The 17,894-nt window shown below is 38.8% G+C and overlaps 2 protein-coding genes across 2 annotated transcripts; both read right to left on the bottom strand.

Annotated features, from left to right (window-relative positions):
• Positions 1-627: 627 nt before the first annotated feature.
• Positions 628-4,501, bottom strand: LOC109214604 (pectinesterase 3). Its single transcript, XM_019378542.1, has 2 exons — positions 3,255-4,501; positions 628-1,524 (listed from the first exon to the last, which is right to left on the bottom strand). Exons 1-2 carry the CDS (start codon positions 4,315-4,317, stop codon positions 845-847), a joined length of 1,743 nt encoding a protein of 580 aa, XP_019234087.1. The 5' UTR covers positions 4,318-4,501; the 3' UTR covers positions 628-844.
• A 3,078-nt stretch (positions 4,502-7,579) lies between these two features.
• Positions 7,580-12,001, bottom strand: LOC109214602 (pectinesterase/pectinesterase inhibitor U1). The gene is made up of 4 exons (XM_019378540.1): positions 11,500-12,001; positions 10,955-11,303; positions 10,535-10,866; positions 7,580-8,567 (listed from the first exon to the last, which is right to left on the bottom strand). Exons 1-4 carry the CDS (start codon positions 11,894-11,896, stop codon positions 7,876-7,878), a joined length of 1,770 nt encoding a protein of 589 aa, XP_019234085.1. The 5' UTR covers positions 11,897-12,001; the 3' UTR covers positions 7,580-7,875.
• Positions 12,002-17,894: the final 5,893 nt, after the last annotated feature.

Below are 17,894 nucleotides of genomic sequence, written 5' to 3'. Positions count from 1 at the left end.
GAATAAACTTGCAATTTTACTAAGAAAAAATAGGATACGGAGTAGAATTATTATATAAAAGAGTAGGGTAAAAGATAAATATGATTATTTAATAATAAGGAAGGAGAGAAAAAAGCAAGGTAAAGATGCCACCACACCAAATCCGTCGTTCCATAAAGTGGCACTTTTCGTCGTTACGTAACGACGGATTTAACGATACGGTACAATAAATTTAAGTAACAATCAAAACAAACATTGTATTCAAAGTAACAATACAATACAATACATTGGGTAACAACCATCCAAACGAGCTGTTAGAGAGTAATAGTTTGTGTTGACTAATCAATTTGAAAAATACTTTTGGTATTATATTAGAAAAACAATTTGCGTTTCGAGGAAATTTTTTTGTGAGCTTTTAAAAAATAGTTTATGCTACTACTTAAAGTAGTTATTTTTCTAAAAGCTTGAGCTAACACTTTAAATCTCTAAAATAAATATTTTTTTAGATAATAACCACTTTTGACTTCCAAAAAACTTGGCCAAAGTAAGCTATAGGTTGTCTTTGGAGAACATGGCCCAAATGTCAATACCTTCATAACACCATTGGACCATGAAGAGCGATTTTTCTCTTTAATAAACACTATAGTGTGACTAACTAACTATTTGTTACTGAGATTTAATCTTGCAAATTACATCATCTGTGTTAGTTTTCTTCACATAATGGACTGCTAATTTCACAAGCATATTCCTGTGGGTTAAAAGAATGTTGTTGCGAGAAAAAGAATACACATAGTACATTGCAAAATAACTGATTTCAAACAAAAAGAAACTGAAGTTTTTTACTTCCTAGAGAAGCAACCCTGTCTTACAAGGTGGAATCAAAGACCACTGCTGTATCTGGTAACCAAGTATCTCCTTGTATGAGAGACTGTACTGTGTACTTGGCGGCCTCAGCTGGTGTGATACTGGACTTATAACCAGCCCATTTGACCCTTTGGGCCACAGCTGCACCTGGGCCTGTGTTTTGGTACTCAGCATAGAAAATGGTGTTGGCTGGTTCCACGCCTCGAACCCATTCAATCCAACCTACAGGATGCAAGAAAGCAGCAATATTCGACTGCATAATGACTGTAGTCGAATATTGCTTCCACGGCCTGCCCAAGTATGTTGGAGCAGTTAGATCATCCAATGGTGACAAATCACACTTTTGAATAGACATGCCCGAGTTTTGATTCGGGTCTTTTTTCCCTTGGGCCGTAATGGTAACAAACTGATTGCGTAGGGGCTGCCTGGGCTGGATTTTACAACTTTGGAAAACAACCGCGGCACTACCAAAGATGAAATCAATGGTGCCTGTAATGTCACATTCGCGGTAAAATTGACGGTTGGAGTGAGCATAGAGGGTGTCTTGGAAGCCATCAAATAGGCACCGGTAAAATACAGAGTGATCAGATTGCGATCGCATGGCCACGGCCTGGTGCTTCGCTGCTCCAGCTGTGTTCTTGAATGCCATGTCTCTGGCTATGAATCCTCTACCAGCAACAGCTGATACAATTACAAATTGAACCAATCTTTAGCAGATAAAATTGTTAACTGTACCTCAACACATAGACAACTAAGAGTGGTACTTTGGACAACTTAGCTAGCGCTTTTACATAGAATTAGTTGAAACTTGAAAAATATATTTGGAAATTAAAGTTGTATTTGGACAAATTTTGTGATTTGCCAATAACAAACATTGTTTTCAAAATTTTCTTCTTGAGAAAATCTATGGCCAAAGGGATCCTTAAATTTGCAGGTCTGCTTAAATTGCAGCCAATTCTTTACTGTCCTAGACCTTTTTTCTTTCTCATTATTCACTAGAAGTGACAAGGCAGGCTAAATCCAAAAGGGGACAGGAACAAATGGTAAATCAACAATGATGTACACAGGATGCTATTTTAATAAGCATGTTACTATGTGAATGTCTCAGCTAACCCACTAGTCAGCAAGTGATTTGACATGGATGAGCAAATTGAGGCATCAAATCACATGGCTACAAAACAAAAGCCATGTGCATTCTGATGACACTGAATCGTTTTGATAAGCCCGTCTACCCCACATGCTAACATAGCTTAATATGAATCCACGCGTTCACTATTCCAAGTACAAACATCATTATTTTGAAGATACAAACTACTTATAATACTTAGCTAAGTTTGGACCTACAATTTCATTGAAACTTAAAAAAAGAGTTATTGAATTTGTGTGGAAAACTAATTTTTCAAAATAGAAGTTGTGGTTGATATATATTTTATTTGAAGAAAAGTTAAAATTTTGTGCTTGGAAGAAAAAATTTCACACAAAAACTACTTGAATTCTAAATTTTTTGATTTTTTTCCTCAAAATATAATCATATTTCGTAAACAAACAATATTTTCTTAAAATTTAAAAATAAAAAAAAAAATAAAATCTATAATCAAACAGGAGCTTAAACATTTAAAGAGGTATAGCCGCAAAACAAAACAGAAAAAGAAATGCAAGAAAGAAAACACAAGAGTCAATTTCTTATACCTAGCTCCCTTTGACAAAAAACCTATAAAACTGTTGTAATATCTTAGACTTCATTTTCTTCAACCAAAAAAGTTTACCCTTCCTTTAATCTTGTACATTTTTAATCAGCTACACTAATTTTAAAACAAGAGGAAGATCTAAATAATTCCACTAAAAATATGATTCAGTTGTCTAATATAGTAGTTAACCATGTAAGTTCAATAACAATTAATTTTGAATTTCTTTTACTAAATTGTTGTTAGTAACAACAACAACAACCCAGTAAAATCCCACAAAGTGGGGTCTAGGGAGAGTAATGTGTACACAGACCTTACCCCTACCCCGATAGGACAGAGAGGCTGTTTCCGATAGACCCTCGGCTCAGAAAGACGGAAACAAAAAAAATAAGAAAAGACAATTCATTAGTAACTCCAGTAGAAACCGTAATAATAACAGAAGTATAACAACCAAAAGATAAATGACATGCAATAACATATCCAGTATCTAAGGCTCGGGGCTAAGATAAACAGCAAGGAGAGCGTGGACTCAACATAAACAGCAAGTCATGTAAGATCAACCCTAATCCAACCCCGCCTCTCCCCGGGTATGAAGTAACAAAAACTAAAATGCATTTGTGTTTAGTGTGAAATTACCGCTTGAATTTGATTTTAGACAAACAAAATAGCAAGAAATTAACGGAAAATTTGTGAAATGGCATATTAGAGGTAAAGATGAAAACTTACCAAATGTAGCCGTATCAAAAGTGGGAGTTCCGTCAACGAAATTCAAGCTGCCGGAAACAATGGTTTTAGTTTTGCCATCTCCGTACATCATGACATTCCAAACAGATTTGTCCATTCTCACTGTCTCAACATATTCACCCGCTTTCACATATATCACAAATCTTACTTTACTCTTCTTAGGCACCCTTTTCACCGCCTCTTGAATAGTCAGTACATCTCCTGTTCCATCACTCGCCACTGTCACATCTGGTTTTGGATTAACCTCTTGCAAAAGTCTCCGATCACCGGGTCGAACCCATTCCGGGTAGCCCGTTTCCTCATTACTCAACAATTTCCTGTGAATTGGAATGTTGTATTGACCAAGAATTCCCAAAATATTAACCACAATAGCTAAACTGTTACTAGCATATTCAGTTGAGTTCTTCATTAAAAGCTTAACATCGTTCACGAATGTAGCATTCATTTCTTCAAGTGCGTCCAGACATGTTTCTTGATCTGTTAATGTTGAGCTCAACCATGTCCTGAGATCATCAATTTTTGGTCCTGAAAGCAACTTTTGCCCTTCGTTTACATTTACTGATGAAACAGAGTCGTTAAGCTTATCGATTGCGTCATCAAATACACTCTCACAGACTTCAAGAGCGCGCTGTACTTTAGGTTCTTTAGTCAATTTGGACCAATTTTGTTGTACCGAAGACAAATTGACTAGAGAATCTTTAGCAAGTTTTAAAGAAAGAATAAATAGCGTTTCTGGGTCAGATGTATTTGAGGCTGCTACTTTTGATAAGCTAGAAAAGCATGAATCTTTGTACTCAGTTACGCTACAAAGAGCTTCTAAGGATTGGGCAGTAGTTGTGGTTGAAGGGATTTGCTTTGAGTTGGAGGAGTCTTTTTGGTTATTTTTGTGAACAAGGGTTCCAACAACTATGGCTACTATTGCAATGAGGAGAAGAATGGCAGAGACAATTAAGATAATGATACGCTTACGTGTTTTTTTCCTGAAAGCTTGTTCTTCTACTTCGTCCACTTTGCCATAGCCTTTGAAAGACTTGATTGTATCCATTAGAGAAGAAAATTAATGAAATTTTAAGGCTTATGTTTCAGATTTTGTAACTTGTAAATGGGAATGTGAGAGTTGGAATTTAGAAAAGTGTGTGTATACAGAGCTTTTTCTTTTTGTGTCGTAGGTGATGTACTGATGTTGATTCTGGTGTGATTTTTATACAAAGTTTTAGGAGACAAATGGGCTTTCACTTTTTCCTAGATGCTTCTGCATTTAAGATCTCACTCCTGCAATAATTTAGTGTCTTTATTATTATTAAACCAACATAAAACATGATTACAGTCTTCTTAGTCCTTTCGTGAAGCAGAATGAGCAACAGGATTTAATTATTATTTGGTGTTGGGTTGTAAAATCCACTTGCATAATTTGACGTTTCGACATGTAGTAAAAAAAAAAATTTGAAACTTGTGTTATTAAAAGTTTAAGGGGTAAAAGCTTTATTAGACTATGATATTTGTGTGGTTATATTAGCTTTTCATTAAGGGTAAAATGAAGAGTTTAAAGTTAGAATTATTTTTAATTGTAAAAATGTGTTATTCTTTTTGGAACAGACTAATAAGGAAAGTGGATCATCTAAATTGAAACATAGGGAGTAATATATAAACCCTGCTAGTTTGTGAAATAGAAAACAAAAATTTGAGCCTAAAATTTTCTAGTTGAATTGTGGTCTGAAAGTGTATTTTAAATATAAAAAATTCCAAATCTCCACTTTCACAGTTCACTTGCAAAATTTCAAATTTTGTGAACTTTTTTAGACTACAATTAGGATGGTAGGAGTAAAACTAGTACTCTCTCCGTTTCATATTAGATGATATAGTTTGACTTGTCACGGAGTTTAAGAAAAAAAAAGAAGACTTTTGAAACTTGTGGTCTTAAAAGCTTAAGGGGTAAAAGGTTTGTGGGGCCATGACATTTGTGTGGCCATAAAAGCTTCTCATTAAGGTTAAATGGGTAAAATGAAGAGTTTAAAGTTGAATTATTTTCAAATTTAGAAATATCTCATTTGTTTTGGAACATACTAAAAAGGAAAGTACCTCATCTAACATGAAACGGAGGGAGTATATGACAAAATGGTAGACCCCAAACTAATTTAACGAATGCATGTCTGTAGGCAAAGATGACAAAGACTTCGCTAGATTATTTTGGAAGTTGGAATGAGTTTCAATAACACTTCAACGACAATAAATTGCTAGCTGGATCTGCAAGTATAAAAATGTAGTGATATCACTACGAGGGTGTTTGGATTGGTTTATAAAAAGTGTAGCTTTTAAGCTAAAAGCCAAAAGCCATAAGTTGGTAATACCTAACTTTTGGCTTTTGGCTTATTTTCGTATTTTTTATGCTTAAAAGTAAGTATTTTTAAGCATTTTTTATCATTGTCAAACACCACACAAACTAAAAAAGTACTTAAAAGCCAATAAACACTTAAAATAAGCCAATCCAAACACCCTCTAATTATAATAAAAGTGCATGTCAAATTACACACTACATTTATATTCTGTAACTCTTAAGTTTGAATATTGAGATTGTAAACCTTATTAATATCCCTATCATGTGACAGCTATGCATTGAGTTGTGTTTTAATTTTGCAAAGCAGAAATAATGATATTAGTTGGGCTGTCTATTTTCTTATATTTTGGGGCAAACTTGAATACAAGTTTTCAACGTGAAATAACTTGGTCATTGGCCTCTCATCAATTGCGTGATGGAGAGCCAGCAAACCATGCACAGAGTATAGTATTTGAACTTTGACCCAAAGCAGAGATATACTAAAATAAACTTTCACCAAAATACATATTCATATTAAGTTTAAATACACAAATACAAAGGTGTTAATTTCGAGGTGCAAAAATATCCTGTATCTACTGATTTTTAATTATAAATTCGTCTCTAAATAAATCATTAACGGCTAGATTGAATATGCTGCAGCAGCTGGGATCATGCGTATACGCGGCCGGCAAGTCCAAATGTGAGACAAAGAATGAATATAAGGAGGTCAATGCAAATGGAAGGAAAGGGCCGCGTATGCCGATTGCCGTGTGCCTTAAAAATTAAGCCAACGGAAATTGTTATAAATCCAACACTATGATGAATAATAGAAGAAATAGTAGTAATATATAGTGGGTGGAGAGCGTGATCATTTTTAGTGTCCACATGGAAACAGCAAAGCGTTAAGTAGGTGCAATGCATGTGTGGATCCCATTTGACAAGCACATTTTATGTTGCCTCTATTCTCCGCTAATTGCGGCTTATAACGTTCTTTCTCTACTCAAGTCCCCTGTCTAAGGTAGTTAGCATGGTGGAATAAAAAGTTAGTACATACAGGGGTGGAAAGTTAGTACTCAACATGTCGTTTCTTCTCTTTCTGATAAAAGCTAGTATGACTCCGAGGAAATACCAAATTGATGAACTAAAAGGTTTCTATCTTCACAGCCCATGTCAATTACTGGAACATTTTCACAATAAGGAGTGGTCTATCGGATTGAGGGCGGATATAACTTTGAGGAGGAGAATGAGGAGGAGAAAGGGGGCTGAAGTTGTTTAAAAAGTGGGTACAAGTTATAACTTTTTAAAAAAAATGGGTATAGGTTAAATGGGGACGACCAAATAGGACGCCCCGTGCAATTTTTACGATATATTTTCTCTCACATATGGGCTTTTGATTACTTCAACCCAAAATGGGTGTGCAATTGAGCATGGTGCCACTCGTAAGAAAGGTAAAAGAGAAACACCTATGTATAAGCCCACAACTTATTTGATAGCCACTGGGCCTGCTAATCAGCTATACAGTGTCTTTTTTCCGCTAATCAACTATTCAATAAATTTCAACTTGTCCATTCTTTTAGGACACACCTGAGTATACAATGTAGAGAAATGTCTATTTTTAGACGCTCCCACAAATAATAAGCTGATAAATATATATATGTGTGTGTGTATTATATATATAATATACATTTTTTAGCTAGCGAATAAAATTAGTTTTGCGACGAGCCAATTTTGTATTTTGAAAAACTTGGCAGACTGGTATAAATAACTTTGGAAGCTGGAAAGAGGGTGGTTAGTTGGACTTCAATCATTGAGTAATGTTGCAGATAGAACAATTAGCAACACACCTAAATCGTGAACAAGCTGCTGTGCTCAAGAGTTTAGATGAATACATGTTAATTTGTTAAAAAAAATTAATTTATTACTTGATATTTAAGTGAAGAATAATGAAAAAGCAAACAGTAATAACAGGGTAAGACGTTAGGACAAAGATAAGTATATGGAACTTTGAAATTCTCTTCTTTTATTTCCACATTCTTTTGGCTTTTCACTTTAAGATAGGATAGTTACACACATTAGGGAATATTTAGATCTATATCACTAAAATTCCTCAGAACCAATAGAAGTTCATAAAGCAAATTTCCAACCCCTATTCGTTGATGAATCTTGTTATTTCTCCATCAGCCAAACACCATTGCCCTGCATACTCCAGCGTCCTCGGCTCAAAATAAACATTTCTCATAAAAACTTCACTAAAACTTGAAAACAAAATACTACTTGAAATAAATGATTTCAAAGACCAAGAGAAAAAGGGAAGCCAGTGGAGCTCAACCAACTACCTCCAGCAATAAATCTGCCAGGAGTATAAGCTTGGGCCTCAGTTGCACTTGTAATGACCTTAAAACCTTTCCATTTAACTCTTCCTGAGGTCCCAGCTCCTGCTCCAGTATTTTGATACTCGCCATAGAACAAAGTATTAAGCGCAAAATTGCCATTCCATTCATGCCATCCAGCAGAATTAATAACATCAGTAATTGACGATTGCATAATCACAGTCCTAGAATATTCTTTCCACGGCCTTCCAAGGTACGTGGGGAAACTCTTCTGAACTGGTCTTAAATCAGAAGTCGCACCAATTCTACATTTTTGTATCACAATTCCAGTGTTCTGGTTCGGGTCAGTTCTTCCTTGAGCAGTGACCATGTTCTTCTGACCCGAACCAGGACGTCGGGCATGAATATCACAGTCTTGCAATACAGCAGCAGCATTGCCAAAGATAAAATCAACAGTGCCAGCAATCAAACACTGAACAAAGTATTGACGATTAGAGTGAACGTAGAGAGAATCTTGATAGGCTAAAACGTCACATCTATAGAAAGCGGACAAATCAGATCCCACGCGAAGTGCTACCGCTTGGTGTTTTGCGGCCCCTGCTGTGTTTTGGAATGTTATGTCTCGGGCCAAGAATTTTTCACCTACCGCGGCTGCACATAAGTATGAGACAACTCGTCAATAATTCCATCCAACTACATGCATAAATAAAACGAGTAATAAATGTGTATGCTATATGTTAGATTTTGAATTTTCAAATGCCAGCTAGTTCTTTCCCTGTCGAAATCGAATAAATATCCAAGCGACTAGAGTACAAAAAAGGTGAGAGCGTCACTATTATTGTCAGCTAAGAATGTACCGGTGAGTTATTCTTATCGGGACCGTAATCAAAGGAATCAATTAGAAAAGGACCTTTGCTACCATTAGAAAATTATATGTAATAAAATATCAATCTCCTTGTAATATGATAGTCTTACATAAAGCTAGTAAATATAGTAAATCTCTGTTTGAAATTAGATGAGTTACTTTCCTTTTTAGTCCGTTTCAAAATAAATAACATATTTCTAAATTTGGAAATAATCCAACTTTAAACACTTCATTTTATTCATTTTAAGAAGCTTTTATAACCACACAAATGTCATGGTTCTATAAAGCTTTTACCCCTTAAGCTTTTAAAAATCTATTTTTTTTTCTTAAACTTCGTGCCGAATCAAACCACATCATCTAAATTGAAACGGATAGAGTACTACTACAACAACATACCCAATATTTCCCTTATTTAGTATTCCTTCCATTTTGAACCCACGTCTATTGGAAACAGCCTCTCTATCTTCACAAAGGTAATAAATAAGAGAAAATAGATGATACTTTTCTAAGTTGGGAAGAAAGAGGTGACCTCATTGATACAGAAAAGTCAAAAGTTATGAAGTATTAAAGAGGAAAGACGTCAGTTCCCAGCTGGAAAGCAGCAGCGAGTGAACGGTAACCTTTGCTAAATATAATCACTAGAATCTTGTGACTAGATATATTTAGCCAAAGTGGATGACAAATCTAAATCGTGCTGTCCCTCCAATTTGCTTCGGATTTAGGGACGCAATCCGAACACCCTTTGCCGAAAAATTATACTGTGTATATAAGGCAAAATCTGTTTTTTACCTTTATATATTAAGTTTTGAACACCCTTAACACAATCCAAAAGTGTAGTTTAGTGGTCAAGGGGGTACAAAATTTACATAAGGTCATGGGTTCAATTTCCACTAGTTACAAAAAAAAATTTTTTAACCCCCTTGGTGGAGATCCTGCCTCCGCCACTGCTTTCCAGACGTGAGATTCGTGATTTCCAGATTGAGTAAAAAATAAAGACTACACACTAAATTCTGTTCAATTGCTACCAAACAAATAAAAGTACTGAACTTTAATTCTTCTTTTCTCATTTTAAAGGTAAATTATTGAACTTTTTCTTATTTTCAAGTGAGAATAGATCAGCTTAATTTTCTTAATTTTAAAAAACGTGATGTAACATATTAATAATTTTATACTTTAGGATGGAGTAGGGACTGATAATGTTCCTAAATTGCACCCAAAAGAAAAGATAATGTTCCTAAATAGTACCTTCCCACATGGCCATATCCCTGCTTCAATTCCTTTGCAACATTATACGTATTATTTTGTTCGTGTGTGGAATTATTAGCACATTTACCAGGATTCCATCTCCGAAACAATGATTTCTACTTTGAAATGGGTTTAACTTATATACACTGGCCTAAAGAATGATTTACATTAAATTTTTCATAATAATTAGGCAGGACATGATATTGTTTCACCTCAATGAGAAAATGACTCTTAATATGAGAGGATGGAGGTCAAAGATTAGTAGGTAGTTTTTTAGTTTCAATAGCAATAACATTAAACCACCAGTTTAAGGACATTCATGCCATTTCCTCAATGCTAATTACTAATAGTAAGATTAGTTAAAATAGCAATAAGTCTAATTAGAGATAATCAGCCGCAGACCTAAATTAACTCTACCCGGTATTAGTAGTTAACTAAGGAATTAAGCAGAAGAAAAAAGTCACAATTTTTTTGAAGCTAGCTGGGTACTAATAACTGAACAACTTACCAACTGTGGCGGAGTTGAAAGTAGTGCTACCATCTTTCACATTCCTACTTCCTGTAATAATAGTATTGCTTCTTCCATCTCCCATAAACATAATATTTGTCTTCTTCTTCGGCACATCCACATTCTCTCTGTAAACACCGGCCTTTATCCTTATTACATACCTCTTGCTGCTCTTCTCTGGTGCTCTTGCTACCGCCTCCGACACCGTCCTGAAATTTCCGCTTCCGTCCGCCGCCACAACCACGTCCGGCCTCACCGTCGAAGACTGCAGCAATCTTCTATCCCCAGCGGACAACCACTCCGGCCACTCACTGTTATCCTCTCTCAACTTCCTGTCATTGAAGATATAATTAAGTAAATAACTGTATAATGTTGAAAATCATAATTAAGTAAATAAGCGGACCACACAAATTTTAGTACCTATTAGTAGTGGTACCCTTCAACTTCATCTCATTAGCAATGTCTGTATCGGTCATGTTACAAATCATAGCTAAGGCATTACTGCACATTTTTTCTACGTGTTTTTGACCTTTCAGCAAAGCTTTGCGAACCTTTTTATCGGCGTCGCCGTGAGAGAAACCGTCAAGGCAAGTCTCTTGGTTAGTAATTGCGGAACTTATTAGAGTTTTCAGGTCATCTGCGTGTTCTCTTAGAGATTTTTTATTGGGATATAGCTCGAGGTCGTCTATGGCTGTGTGGAGTTCGTCGAGAGTCTCGTCTATTGTCTCAAGGCAATCGTGTAACGCAACCTTTTCTCGTGGCGTTAAACCTGTATAATTAAATAATTACTAAATATATCAGTCACACAGTTCAACATGGTATTCAAGCTAACAACATGAAATCAAACCTACACGCGAAGGGCAAGTTAAGACATAATAGAATCAAATATTGTAATTAAAAGTGTACTTTGTTAGATAATTTAAGTTTTTTTTGAATGAGTGGGTTATGCATTTTAATAGTAATACCTTTTCTTGTTTTGATGAGTTTCTGGACAGTAAAAAAGTTGTGTTCGACGGCCTTGCAAGTGATATTCAAGGACAACTCAATCACGTCTTTTTGGCTAGTTACTTTTTTGGAGAAATCTGAAACACTTGCAATTGTAGAGTAACATAATTCAGGGTGCAGAGTGTTTTCACACGCAGATTTTACAATGGCATGAGCTGCAGAGGTAATGGCCTGTATGTCTGCGTGGTGGTCGGAGTTATTTGACCGGGATTTTACTCCGGCAACTACTCCGATAACTGCAGCAACGAGTAGGACTGAGGCAACGACGGCCAAGAAAAGTTTCTTCTTTCCTTTGGAAAAATTAACGTTCTTGCCGGAATCCAACATTCCGGCGAAGAAATCTTTGACACGTGTCATTTTTTTGATGAAGAAATAAAAGATAGAGCTGTGAAGAGAAGTGTTGGATTGGTGGGGTTTTATATCAGTGACATTCGTCCTATTTTTTCAACATTCTGTTAATTTTTGTTTTAGTACAAATTTAATTTGCATGTAATGATAGATGCCACATGAATGGTATCAATACTTTTCTTTCCTTTGTTTTCTTTCGTTTTCTTTTTCTCGATGTGTGCCCCATTTGACCTTGTGCCTTTATCAACTTTAATCAATTATTATAACTCAATCAGTGATGTTGGCATAATGACAAGATTAGTTTAAAATTATATGTTGTGTTACAAGAATAACAAGTTGGCGAAGCAAAAGGGCTTTAGCCTTGGGTTACAGGATAATATTGGACATTGTAAAATGACGAATCAAAGTGAATTTCTATTTTACTTAATCTATTTTCTGCGTATTTGTTTCCTTAGCATGACATTTGTTGGCGAATCTTCACTCACTGGCTTGCTGTTTTGCCCAAGTGCTTTGTTAAACTTTTACTAATTTGGAGCAGCTAATTAGTGCCCTAGAACAAGAATCGTGGAATACTGGCGTTAATTTCCTTTTTAATTAATTTATCTCGAAAAATGATTGGTAATTTTAAAAGTCTTATTTAACATTTAATGACAGATTTTTTTATAGTTATAACACAAATGTCATAGTATGTATTAAGCCAACAAATTTAAAAAAATTTCTTTCTTATACCACGATAGAAAAATGAAACAGGAAGAGTAACATGTAGTAGGCAGCTACCTCTTGTGTCTTCGTGAATTGAAAACCGGGATTGGAGCAACAATTCTGCTTACGGGTTCGTTAAAATATACGAAGTATTTTTGGTTCAGACCCTATATTATTATTAAATAACATTTAATATATAAAAGTAATTTATCCAAATTCCAGTGAGCTTCTTTTATCTGGAATTCAAAACTCAAAATCTAGCTTCGCCACTTAAATGAAAATTTTGAACTTTCCGCACAACTCAAGTAGTGATGCCTTGAGGGTGAAAAGCCGCCAATCAAGACTCCAAAAATGCAATGCCAACAACAAAGACAGACCGACGCTTTAGCTATTGTAATCCACATTTTCTGTACCACTTGCGAGAGAAGAGGGACCAATTTTAGATTTTTTACATCTTCTTAAACAGTAAAAGGATCCAATGTGCTCTGAAATTAACTGGACAGAGAATCACCTTTGAAAGACAACAGTATTGTAGCTTACTAAATACTATAGTCCCTCCGATCCACAATAATTGACCAATTTGCTTTTGGCGCACTCATTAAAGAAATACTAAATTCTAGATGAAAATAGTTAGTGAGACTAAACTATCCTTCATTAAATGTTGCACCATAATTATAGTAGCACGTACTTCGAGTGTATTGGCAAATGCTGCTTTTGAATGATAAAACAGTGAAGCAGCCACTACTTTATCTTTATTAGCTTCAAAGCCAGCCAGCAAACTATGCCCCATGTGTGATAAATTAATAAAGGTGAGAATATGCTACTCTGTGGACATGCTAGCTGTTAATGGATTATTGCTAGCGGTAGCTGTGTCGTTGTGGTTTATTAATTCGAAATTTAGAAGAATCAATATCGTCGTCCATTTGTTTTGTTTTCTTCTCTTGACCATTAATTCACATGGCGTGGCAGAGCTACAATTTAGCTATGGAATCGGACGAATTCAATAACTTTTTACTTAATTAGAGCTCATATTTCTCTTAACCATTAATTAGAGCTCATATTTGTATTAGTAACTCTTTTAAAAATATTTGTTTGGCTCAAAAGTTAACAATAAACTTTGTAAGCTAGAAAACAATCAAAAGTAAGAAGAGGGTAAATCGTAATCAAATATAATAAACCTAGAGATGCAAAGATAATATTATTGTCGTAGATCTAGTATTGCAAAGTGATAATATGAACTCAATAAGATATGTTCGTTTGAGGTAGAGATAGAGAGAGAAAGCCAGAAAATGAGAGAGTTGTATTAGATCAGAATCCCCCTTTTACAATGTGAAGGTCTCCTTTATATAATAAGAGACCTTCCTCGAAAGAATCAAAAAGTTACAAAGACAGGTAACGTCTCCCTAGTGAAGACACTGAGTCCTAAACGATGTCGCTTTTGTCCCCACGTCCGAGTCGTACCCGCTACGTTAGTCGGCGTACACTCACTGGGCGTACCCACTGGCGTAGAGATGCTGAGGGTCAAATTTGACCCTATACAGTTAGTCCCTCCGCTCGTTGGAGACGCATTCGGTGGGCGTCTTCGATGGGCGGAAATGCGAACCTCGGCTTAGGAGAATTTGACCTCGACCAGGGGCGGCAATATGAATGAGGTGAAATATATGACGTTGTTGAGCCACTGACGCGCGGCTTCCTTTTTGGAATGACGTCATCGCCTGTATGCATCATTATTATATTTGCCCCCGAGGCGGTTCAGAGGATGATGTGATATTTTGGTTTCCCGCGCACGTTTTGAATCATGACTCTTCGATTTCTGTGCAACTTATCCCTATAAGTAGGAGAGAGGTTCGATTCGATTCAACGTTCAAGCCTTCGGAAAGCATTTTCTGATTTACTCCTTTGTCTTTCTTTCCTGTAACCGTTATTTCGTGAGGGACTCTCCCACTTCTGTTGAAATCACACTTCCTATCGCCAGTGCTTCGTTTCTTACATAGTATAATCATGACAAAACATGGACAGAGTAGTAAAAAGGCCAAAGATAATGCCCCGTCTAGGGTTCCGCCATCTTCCGGTGGTGAAGGGGAAAAGGCGGAGAAGGCCCTTGTTCCTCTCAGTGTAGACAACGTCCTTCCGAAGGAGATGCATGTTCGCAGGGATTTTCCAACTAAAAGCCCAGACCTTCCCGGGGAGCACAACGTTTTATTACAATCCCATTTAGATGATCTTCGAGAGACGCACCATATTCCGGACCACGTGGAAATGGTTCCGGCCGGGACGGACTATACCAATGTGCACCGGCCTGGATATTGCGCATTCTATGAGTACCCGTTCTTGATTGGTTACAATCTTCCAATCTACCCTTTGATGGAGGAGCTTTGCCGTTTTTACAATGTGTGTCCGGTTCAGCTCACTCCTTACACCTTGAAGGTGTGCCGTATTATGACCACTTATGCGGCCAGCGCTGAGTGCAGCGTCTCGGTCCACCACGTCTTACAGTTATTCAGCCCTGGTTACCTGAGGGGTACCATGCCGCAGTTAAAAAGTCGTGGTACAAGGGGCTTGGTTGTTAAAGCCGATGATAAGCCCAACCGCCGCTTTTGGCGTAAATATTTCTACATCAGGACGGAGTACCTGGTGTCGAATCTCGAAGGGTTCCCGGAAAGATGGAATCCAGAACGTAAGTATTTCTACTCGTAGAATTCAGGACTGCTTGCGCTTTTGACCATACGGCCATTGTGATTTCTTTGCTTTTCTCCCTTTTTCATTCGCAGCGAGGGCTTCTCCACCCCAGTTCACTGATGACATTAAATCATGGGTGGAAAGAATAATACCTTATGCGGAGGAATGCCGTACCTGGGCTGCATTTCTTCAACAGTACGACTCGTCAGGTAATTCTTTGGCTACGGTTTGGGAGTTCCCTACGTTCTTGTTACCTGACTTATTCGCGTTGGCAGGTCGGAGCGCCCCTAAGAAGAAGAAAAAGAATGTCGTCACCTCACCTGGGGCGGGGACTGGTTCTGAAGATGGATACATACCCTGTGGTTCGCCCAGCGATGGCGATGCGGAGGTTCCTCAACCGCTGCCCGTGGCGGCGTCCACGAGGGGAGCGACTCCTTCAATGCCATCCCCACGGGCTGTGGAGGAGACTTCTAAGAGCGAGGAGCCGCCGGAAAGGAAAAGACGTCGGTTGATAATTTTATTCGTTCGTGTATCGCTGTTAGCCGCGAGCGAGCCCCATCGGGAGTCAAGGCCAGTTTTTATGCAGATGCCATCCGTTTCGGGAGGTCGGCTCCCCAAGGGGGGCAGTTCTTGACGCCAGCCCAACACGCATTCCGGAGAGCGGCTCGTCGGCTGCCGTTGGAGAAGCGGGCGATGATACCGAGAGGGTGGGCCCTAAGGCCGCCCAGGCGGATGCAGATGCGTTAACATGGGGTCCGGCCCGTGTGGGGATGACGGCAGGTAGATCCAACCGCCGAATTCTGATCCTAGGAGGGTATAACCTGTTGCAACACAGCGAGCAGGCCGCAACGGATATGACCCTGCTATGTGCGGCCGCTGAGCGTGAAATGTTAAAAGGGGTTAGCGACGGGGAACTATCCCAGAGGGTTGCCGGCGCGGCCTTGCAGGTATTTTTTGATTTTCTTCATGTACCGTAAAGTAAATTTTGATGCATACTGACTTGCCTTTCCTCCTTTTCCTCTTTTTTAGACTCTCATCTTGGAGGTAGAGAGGGGGCGGCGAACGCAAAGGAAGGTAGCCACCTTTAACAAGGTGGTAAAGAAATATCGGCGGTGCCGCGTCAAGCATCAGGCGCTGGCGGACCTACTCAAGCAGGACCCGGAATTTCGGGTTTTCCGTGAGGGTTTGGAGCAGTCGGAGGCCCAGCTGAAACGGAGGGTGGCCGAGTTGGAGCAGATCGACGAGCAGCTGATGACCGCCCTGGCTCGGAACATTGAGCTGGAGACTCTTCTCCAGTCTAAGGAAGAAGAGTTGGAGGTTGGCCGCGGGGTAGCGGTGGAAGCTGCTGATTTGCGGATCAAGGTTGCCGCTATGACCACCGAACTCGATGCCAAGGCGGCTGAGATTGATGTCCTCAAGCGGACTGCTGCACCAAGGCCTGATGAGGATGCGCATCGTGAGGCGCATGACATGTGGGTGTACGCCAAGGCCAGATTGGTCGTATTCGAGGAGTTCTTAGCTGCGGGTTGAGCTACTGAGGTGGAGGTTCAATAGCAACGGCGCATAGCCCGTGTCGCCCGTGAAACTTGTGGGTATAGTTCTGATTCCCCAGACCGGGGGCTATAACTCCGAAGACGTCAACCGTCTAGAATCCGGCTCTTGGATCTCTGCGGCCTATCGGGCCGATGACGGCGGTGGACGAGATGGCGGTCCGACGGGGGGCGGTGAACAGAATGGCGAAGCCCCTTAGGACTTGTATTCATTTTGTTTTGCTGTATTTGGAGACGTAAATGGGTCCTTTTGTACATGTATTTTTGGATGATAATGGAAGTTATACTTTTGCTGTTATTCTTTTCTTTTTGTACCTTTTATTTTCGGCCTTAATATTGTTGATGGCCTTAGCGGTGTGCGCAACTTCGACTATCGTCGAGTTACTCGCTGTCATAGTCGAGCTGGGTCGACTTATCGGCGTCGATGGGCTTAGCCATTATACCGTTGATGGCCTTAGCCATGTGCGTAACTTCGACTGTCATCGAGTTACTTGCCGTCGTAGTCGAGCTGGGTCGACTTATCGGCGTCGATGGCCTTAGCCATAATATCATTGATGGCCTTAGCCATGTACGTGACTTCGACTGTCGTCGAGTTACTTACCCACCGCAGTCGAATCTAGGTCGACCGTTGGCGGCGATGGCCTTAGCCATAATATAATCGATGGCCTTAGCCATGTGGGCGACTTCGACTGTCGTCGAGTCGTTTACTCACCGTAGTCGAATCTCCTTAGCCATAATATAATTGATGGCCTTAGCCATGTAGGCGACTTCGACTGTCGTCGAGTCGTTTACTCACCGTAGTCGAATCTAGGTCGACCGTTGGCGGCAATGGCCTTAGCCATAATATAATAGATGGCCTTAGCCATGTAGGCGACTTCGACTGTCGTCGAGTCGTTTACTCACCGTAGTCGAATCTAGGTCGACCGTTGGCGGCGATGGCCTTAGCCATAATATAATCGATGGCCTTAGCCATGTGGGCGACTTCGACTGTCGTCGAGTCGTTTACTCACCGTAGTCGAATCTAGGTCGACCGTTGGCGGCGATGGCCTTAGCCATAATATAACTTATGGCCTTAG

Source organism: Nicotiana attenuata, unplaced genomic scaffold, assembly GCF_001879085.1.
Source record: "Nicotiana attenuata strain UT unplaced genomic scaffold, NIATTr2, whole genome shotgun sequence".
NCBI lineage: Eukaryota > Viridiplantae > Streptophyta > Magnoliopsida > Solanales > Solanaceae > Nicotiana > Nicotiana attenuata.
The sequence above is the reverse complement of the archived record's forward strand: the minus strand, read 5'-3'. Positions and strand labels throughout refer to the sequence as shown.

Bases quoted from the DNA above. Each gene is read 5' to 3' on its own strand.
- LOC109214602 (XM_019378540.1), bottom strand. From the start codon at position 11,896: ATGACACGTGTCAAAGATTTCTTCGCCGGAATGTTGGATTCCGGCAAG. The intron at 11,304-11,499 runs GTATTACTATTA...TTAATTATACAG, and splicing joins ACTCATCAAAACAAGAAAAG to GTTTAACGCCACGAGAAAAG. The intron at 10,867-10,954 runs GTACTAAAATTT...CTTCAATGACAG, and splicing joins AAGGGTACCACTACTAATAG to GAAGTTGAGAGAGGATAACA.
- LOC109214604 (XM_019378542.1), bottom strand. From the start codon at position 4,317: ATGGATACAATCAAGTCTTTCAAAGGCTATGGCAAAGTGGACGAAGTA. The intron at 1,525-3,254 runs GTAAGTTTTCAT...TAATTGTATCAG, and splicing joins TTTTGATACGGCTACATTTG to CTGTTGCTGGTAGAGGATTC.